Genomic DNA, 8,443 nt, shown 5'->3' with positions numbered 1-8,443 from the left:
CATGCATTTTTGAATAATCAATTTTGTGCATATACAGCCATACAGGCGCTCACTATATATATATATATATATATATATAGAGAACATATGAGGATTTTGTATTTATTTATAAACATATGAGGTATTGCTAGAATATGAAAATTAGGATTTTTTTTTTGTGTGTGAGAAATAATTGGAGTAATGATCATGACTTTTCAATTTTATCCTCAAGGTTAACGATTCACAAAGAGAAAAGTTAAGCGTATATTTACCATTGAAAATGATTTAATATTTAATTAAAAGAAGCATAATATACTTTGGGAGTGTACATCTTGGAGTATGTGTGTGCAAGTCTCGCACAATACTCCTTACCTAGAGAATAGGAGAGGCCATTGAATATGAATAGCATTGTGAAGTATCAAGACCATCTTGCAAGTTGCGACGGAAGAAATAGATTCCTGTTTTTTGTAGAAACCTATAAGAAAAATGATAGAGAGATTTTAAACAACGAAGTCAGGATGGCCGAGTGGTCTAAGGCGCCAGACTCAAGTTCTGGTCCTCGTGAGAGGGCGTGGGTTCAAATCCCACTTCTGACATTATTTTGTACTGGATCCACCAACTCCTCGTTAGCCCATAAAATTTTGTTAACGACGGAAAAAGTTCCAACTTGTATTGGGCCAGAGAATGTCACTCCACAACACAAATATCGTGACCCAAGTTGAAGCATTGAAACTTCTTTGATCCATAAATGTTTGCAATAGTTATATATGAATATTTTAACTCCTTAATCTTTTTCTTTTATAAATAATAGTTATATATTAATTTTAAAAAAATTAAAATTAATCTACAAGTAAATAAAGTCATTACTTTAGATACATAAATTTGATTAATAAAAGTCACTACTATTAAGTACAAAAATTTATTATTGTTGGTGTCATTTTTATGGACCTACGATATTATTTTTATGCGTCCACCGTATTTTTTTTTTTTTGAAAGCATCCACCGTATTATTTTTATGTATGAAAGGTGAACTTTGGTCCGTGATATAATTTGTCCAATGTTAGGATATAGTATATTTCAATTCTAGACAAAATTTTGGAGTAAAATTTTAGGTAATGGTATTTGTAACCTCATCTATTTTTGTAAATTTCTGTTACTGAATATGGACTTCCAAAGTTTCAATGTACTCTGATTGGATAGTTTTATACAATTGTAATCCTGGGTTATCACATAGTAATAATAGTTATACTATGGACCAGGTCCATCTTGCAAGATGGACCAGGTCCATCTTGCAAGATGGACCTGTGTTCATTTACATTTTGAATATTCACAATTTACGTACTTAATGTTAACAATTTGAATTATGAACATACAATATATAAACTATGAACATTCAATATATAAATTGTGTATTTTGATCATGAGTCCACGTTGTAAGATGGAGTCGGGTCATGCCCGCATCATAATGTACACACCAAAGGCAAATTATTGTGTGGATCATTATCCACATAGTGCTGTGTGGACCATAACAAAAAGTACATTTTTAATATGCTCAATGTACATTATTTGTGTCTGAATGTACATTATACAATATAATGTGCATCTCCTGAACACAATGTACATTTTTTTTTTTTTTGGATTCACATTCCTCAACGACGTCGTTGCCGCACGAGTTGCACGAAACGCCTTCGTCCTCTCGCTCCGGGGAGCGAAGGGAATACAAGCAGAACACAATGTACATTGTTAATATATTTAAAGTATATTATTTTTATACTAAATATACATTATTTGATAGTATGATCCACACAATATCATTTATCGGTGGCACTAATAAGAAAATTTCTTTTTCTAAATTTGAGACAAATCTAGTCCGCCCAATGGGGTGGACCGGCCTGTATTGATATGAGTTTTTTTTAAATGTTATTTGAGTTCAAAAGTTTATATCATGGAGTAGGATCCATGTTAAATCACCAACCCAAATTCCATAAAAAAGAAAATTAATGCATGATCATAAAAAATTTCAAATTCATATAATATTGCAAGTTCAAAAATTAGCACCAATTAATTGACCATCACTTAAAAATATTATTTTCTATTTCTTTTTATATAAATAAAATCAATATATATAAATATCTCGTATCTGGTTGTGATCTTCCAAATTACCCTTATATTGGTACTTTGGTAGTAGTAACTTTTACGCACAATATGCGAAAGTTTGAACCCAGTATTGAAGTCATAATTTAAATGCATTAAATAAAAAAAATATTTATCATTATAAATAATTTTAAAATATTATTTTTAACCCATTATAGTTTATACTTGTAAAAGTTCTATATTTTAGAAAATGAGATACTATTTGATGAATATAAAATTAATTATTACCATATTATTTAGGGATAAGGATCAAATATAATAGATACTCCAACTATATATCAAAATGCAATTAGACCCTCAAATTAAAAAAAAAAAAATTCAATTGAACCATTACACTTGTTAAAAATGTGCAATTAACTAATTTGACCTATAATAACTTGTTACCTTCAAGTCACATGCGACACGGATGCCACATAGATTAATATTTAAAAAATTATTAAAATAATAAATCAAAATAATTATATTTAATAAAAATTTAAAACTTTAAAAAAAAAAAAAAAAAGACTGCCATGGCTTCTTCGTCCATGTCGAACTGGACGGAGCCGTCAGTTCAACATAGACAAAGTAGCTTGTTGTTTTCTTTGTCTAAAACAGTTCGAGAAACCAACCATTGGCTTCTACCTAGCCTGTTACCTCATGCGATCACCACACACGTTTATTTATTTTTTTTTGTTTTTTGTTTATTTTTTGTTTGTTTTGGTAACACACGCTAAGTTGCGTACCTTGCCCTGCATGCCTAGGTGGAAATGTATACATCTCGGGCTTAGGGATCGCATCCCGTTAACTTGGGTGTACCCGTATGTGGGTTGCCTACTAACTCATGCTAGCATCACACATGTGTTTTTTTAATGCACGATGAGTTGCCTACCTTGCCCTGCATATCCATGTTGGAAATGTGTACATCCCGAGCTTAGGGATTGCTCCCCTTAACCTGGGTGTACTCGTATGTGGGCTGCCTGATACCTCATGCTTGCACCATACATTTTTTTATTGTAATGCATGAAGCTGCGTACCTTGCCTTGTAGGCCCAAGTGAAGATGCTCACGTTGGGCTTAGGATCGCGTCCAACCCCCCCTCCCCCCCGGGTGAAGGTACGTATGGGCCGTCTGATACACCTGGTACCATACAACTTTTTTTTTTTCTGTTTTTTTTTCTCTTGGGTTGACTACCTTGCGTTGCAGGCCAACACTTCTCAAGATGTCTCCACGTGTTACCTATCTAGGCTGTGAGCTCATTTGGATGCTATTGTTTACTGTCGCATCTCCTGTATAGACTACGGAGCTTCCAACTCGCATCGGGACCACTTATACTGTATGCAGGTCCACTACCGCGTCCATCTTTTATTTTTTGGTAACTTGCTTAGCCTGCAAGCTCAACCAAAAATATACGTTAAGATTTTTCCCACGTAGAAATATTTTTCTTACCTTCCAGACAGTTTGTAAGCCCATCAAGGTGTTGCTATTTGGTCCCGGGTCGTTACTTCGCCTACGGACCCTCAATGGTCGGGATATGGTCGATACTCTCATCGATGACTCCTCGTGAACAGGTTCCCCTATTTCGGCCCTAGTTGTGGCCTCGAGTCTCTTGTACTTGGGCCCCTTCATTTGCGGTGCACTCTTCCCAACTCATGGAGTGCTGCGTCAGGTAAGAGGAAGATTTGCTTGAGTGTTTAGGTCAGCAATCACAAGCAAAATTGAGTATTTAGGGATGCCTTTTAAGAAGAGGTGAGAAGGTGATTATTTATATTGTTGAAGGACTCACGGATAGTTGAAAAATAGACAGCATTGGGCATCCTTCATTCTTGGCCACACACGCGTCCCCCACTACTTTGTTTCTAGCACACTCCCATGCATATGTGGAGTTTCCTGTCCTTTAGTACACAAAATCTTAAGTGGCTTGGTGGTCCATGTGGGTGGCTCCGCCCCCTGCTTAAATCTAATCTTTTTAAAACATAATGTTAAATGCGTTTTAAAAAAAATTGTGCTAAATAATAAAATTTCTTATCATTAAAATTAAAATTTCATCTTCTAATATTTATAAGATTTTTGTGTTTCTTTAATTATTTCAATCATTTAATTTTACTAAAATTTTGTTGTTCATTGGGCATTATTGAATCGCACATGTGTATTTACAACTAGAAATATATATATATATATATATATATATATATATATATATATATATATATATATATATATATATATATTGGTAATGTCATTGGTGCCGCTTGTACTAAGTACAAGGCAAAAGGTTTTAGAAAAGGTTTTCGGTTTGTACGGGGACAATATTTGCATAGTGCCAGAGCCGATTTTTTTATTTGCGTGGCCATGTGTTAGTAAATAAGTGAGGCCCTATCAAAGTATAAATAAACTGCGAATTAAAGAAAAGTGATTCGCGTGAATATTACATAGTAGAATTTCTTTTAGAATAATACGTAGTAGAATTTAGATCAGTCATGAAAACTTAATTTTGAGCCAATATAATCATAAATACATATACTAACTATTGGGGCAGGGCTGGACTAGGGGCCTCAAAATTTTGGGACCCTGTGCGGTTGCACGTCTTGCACACCCTAAAATCCGGCCCTGCATAGTGCATGGTACAAACTCAACCTTTTTTATTCACTTTGGGGTTATATCGAGTGGAAGATGCATGGTGTCGATGTAATTTTAGAATTTTCTTATATAAAATATTTAAAAAAAAAAAAGAAATTCAACTTGTTTTCCCTAGTATAAAATAAAACAAGTTTCATTAAACACGTATAACGCCAAACATTAAGATAATCGAATTTGACTCATTTTATTATTTGAATCACTCTAGTTCGATAGTAACGAAATCAAATTTAAAGGCCCCTCAAATCAAGTTCAAATAGTTCAACTCATTTACACCTTAGAATTGACTTAGTCAAGATTCATATTTCAAATATTTAGCCAGCCAGTAGTCATCCTCTTAGCTTGCATATGTTTTGGCAAAGCTAGTCTATGATCATGAAATTTGTTTTCATACCATGCAGGTAAATTGGCTCTTCCAAATATTGATCCTAATAGAAAACCAATCTGCATTTCCAATGAACTTCTTTGTATTGCATACAGATTTATCAAAAATATACCATGAGAAATTTGTAAACTTTGAGTCCCGAAACTAAAAATTAATTCGATTTATTAATTTTTCATTGGGTTGAAGTTCAACGTATAATTGGTAAAGTCGAGAAATATGAGTTATATAAAAAGAAAATTGTAAACGTAGGTAGTTGAAACTGAGGCCGTTAATTATTGACAGCCAGTTTGGACGGCCGGCGTCTCCTTCTACGTGATTTATATGTTGTTTATCATCAGATCGATCATAGCAGGCAATGGCGTTATTGATTAAGGAAAAGTTAATGTTGTGCACGTTTAGTGAGGAGACAACAACACAACACGACACCTACATACAAAAGATGTAGAAGATACCTATGTATGTATGTTTTGCGTGCTTGTCATTATCTTAATTACATTCTATTAGGAATACACCCTGTAAAAGACTATCACTCCATCTGGCTACACTGCAACGCGTTCAACGCCTTTCCTCTCCTCTCTTTTCTTCCACCTTTTTTCTTTTCTTTTCATGACGTGTAAATAACAAAATATTGCCAAACTCCACTGAAAACCCCAAGCCTAGCTTTTGGTCACACACTCACACCTAGTTAAAAGAGCAATTGGCTAGACTTCAAACTCAACTCATTAATCATCTTGAACTCGTATTTCCAACAATATATTTATAAATAAACTATTTGTAAAGTATTATATTCAAATTTTATGAGTAGAATAACAAAAAGTACAAGAATTTCAAATAAAATTCAATTTAAAAATTACAAGAATTTCAAATTAAAGGAAAATGATACATGGATTATATATATTCTCAATGATGAGTAAACTCGTCACGTTTTATAATTTATTAATATAATGAAAAAGAAGATGAAATAAAAATAACAATTCACATTTGTTTGGGATGAATTAGAGTGGCTACCTAAGTAAGGAGTAAAAAAAGAAATAAAAAATAGAAGTAGTTAGTGTATTAGAAAAGGAAAATATTATGCTTATTCTCATTTTATACTCATAACTTTTACTCTCACATACAAAATCTTGATATAGACATTTGTATTAGAATCCACATAAAAAAAAAAAGAATTTATCAATGTCTGTCATATCAAGAAATAGAATTTAACGAGTAAGATTTAAAAATCTATATAGTAAAACACATTAAAAAAAATGGATGTCAGTTGTACCATGTCAACTTCAAAGTTGACCGTGACAAAGGAGGAAGCGGTCCTCTCCACCACAAATCACATCCATAACCACCTATTATATATTTATGTATGGATACAATTTTCACGTAACAATTTTATTAATAACTGCATCAGTTAATTAATAATAAGATTAATCAAATTGTGAACCAAAATATGCAGGAATATATATAACTGCCAGACCAACTCTGAACTCTGATCTTCCTTCTCAAGCACACATACACTTATCCTAAATCGGAAGAGAATAAACAGAAAACTAACTAACATCATGCCGGCGACCGACAACCAAGGTTCGTTCCTGAACCGCATAATCATCCGCCGCAATTCCCAGGTGGTCTCTATGGAAAACAACCACGAAGAACTCGACCTCGAACTCTTTCAGAAACACGTCGCCGACCGCTTCTCCGACCTCGACGCTCCCTCCGCCGCCGCCGATCACGCCCCTCTCCTTTCCATCTCCTGGTTCCGGAAGCTTCTCGACGTTTTGCTCCTCTGCGAGGCCGAGTTTAAAGCCGTCGTGCTCACCGGACGCGATCCTTCTCACTTCTCCAAGCCGCCGCTGGACCGCCTGGTCCCCGACCTCCTCGACCGCTCCGTCAAAGCTCTCGACATTTGTAACGCCGTCACTCACGGAATCGAGCTCGTCCGCGGCTGGCAGAAGCTCGCGCAGATCGCGGTAACGGCGTTAGAGCAGAAGCCGTTAGGGGACGGCGGCCTGCGACGCGCCAAAAAGGGGCTCAATTCTCTGCTGACGTCATTGGCGGGAGAAGATAAGGAGAGTAATAGTAGTAACGGTCACGCGAAATTCTCGGAGCGGACCTGGTCGTTAAGCCGTCACGGCGGCGGCGCAACCGGCAAGGAAAAGACCGCCGAGAATTTCCGGTCCGTGGCCAGGTCTTGGTCAGCCGCGAAACAGATTCAAGCCATGTCGTCCAATCTGGTAGCGCCACGTGGGTGGGAGCCGGCGGGGCTGCCGGTTTACGTCATGAGCACGGTTCTGGTGTTCGTGATGTGGGCTTTAGTGGCGGCAATCCCTTGTCAGGAGAGAATTGGGCTTCCGGCCCATTTATCGACTCCCAGACAACTGGGCTGGGCCCAATCCCTAATTGGGCTTCAAGAGAAGATTGGCGAGGAGTGGAAGAAGAAGGAGAAGAAAGGCACGTGTGGGTTGCTTGAAGAGGTTCAGAGGATGGAGAAGGTGGCTCAGTCTCTGCTTAAGTTTACGGAGTCTAATCAGTTCCCGTTGGAAGAGGATAAGGCGGAAGAAGTGGCGGCGCAGGCGGCGGAGATGGCGGATATTTGCCGGAAAATGGAGGAGGGGCTGTTGCCATTGCAGCAACAGGTGAGAGAGGTGTTTCACAGGATCGCCAGGAGCAGGGCTGAAGTGCTTGATGTTCTTGATCAAGTTGGTAAATAGTCATCAGCTGTGTCATATTAAAACCACACCTATTCACCTAAACTGAAATGGTCTTTTTAGTTTTTAATTTTTTTTATTGGATATTCTTGGTTCTTTTGATTTGTAATCAACAAAGTCTGTCTCTTAGTATATCCATTTTGAGAATTTTTTTTTTTCAAGGGTAGCGATCACAACGGGGTTAGGAATATGTGAAGAGGCATATTTCTTACTTTTCAATCTCGATTTTGATTTTGATTTTTATCTATGTTTTTGGGAGGGCGGTTCGTTCCTATCCCTATCTCAATTTTTAGAATTTTATTGTGGGTGGAGAACCAAGTTTCTTATTATAGGTCTGATGACAATTGTTGTTCGCAGTGATGTATTCACACATTTATAGGGCATTTCGTTGGGAGATGGGAATTATTAAAACAAGAATTACTATTCCGTAGAAAAAGAACAATGTTAGAATAAAGTAGGAACATTTGCATGACATTTGGTTGAGAGGAAGGAATTAGGGAGAAAAAATTGTAATTCAATACAAAAAAAAAAAAAAAGAGCTTGGAATAAAGTAGGAACTGAAACTAAAGTGTTTGGTACGCAGAAATAAAAGTATAGGGAATTAAGAGATAAGA

The 8,443-nt window shown here is 36.2% G+C and overlaps 1 protein-coding gene and 1 non-coding gene across 2 annotated transcripts; both read left to right on the top strand.

Moving 5' to 3' along the window:
- Positions 1 to 491: 491 nt before the first annotated feature.
- On the top strand, positions 492 to 575 carry TRNAL-CAA. Its single transcript has one exon. It is a non-coding gene; the product is annotated as a tRNA-Leu (tRNA).
- Positions 576 to 6,554: 5,979 nt separating this feature from the next.
- On the top strand, positions 6,555 to 7,990 carry LOC116000293. The gene has a single exon (XM_031240362.1). The coding sequence runs from the start codon at positions 6,684 to 6,686 to the stop codon at positions 7,830 to 7,832; it is 1,149 nt and encodes a 382-aa protein (XP_031096222.1). The 5' UTR covers positions 6,555 to 6,683; the 3' UTR covers positions 7,833 to 7,990.
- The last annotated feature ends 453 nt before the right edge of the window (positions 7,991 to 8,443 follow it).

Source organism: Ipomoea triloba, chromosome 12 (genome assembly GCF_003576645.1).
Source record: "Ipomoea triloba cultivar NCNSP0323 chromosome 12, ASM357664v1".
Taxonomy (NCBI): domain Eukaryota; kingdom Viridiplantae; phylum Streptophyta; class Magnoliopsida; order Solanales; family Convolvulaceae; genus Ipomoea; species Ipomoea triloba.
Note: the sequence above shows the minus strand (reverse complement) of the source record. Positions and strands in the feature narration are given on the sequence as shown.

Bases quoted from the DNA above. Each gene is read 5' to 3' on its own strand.
- LOC116000293 (XM_031240362.1), top strand. From the start codon at position 6,684: ATGCCGGCGACCGACAACCAAGGTTCGTTCCTGAACCGCATAATCATC.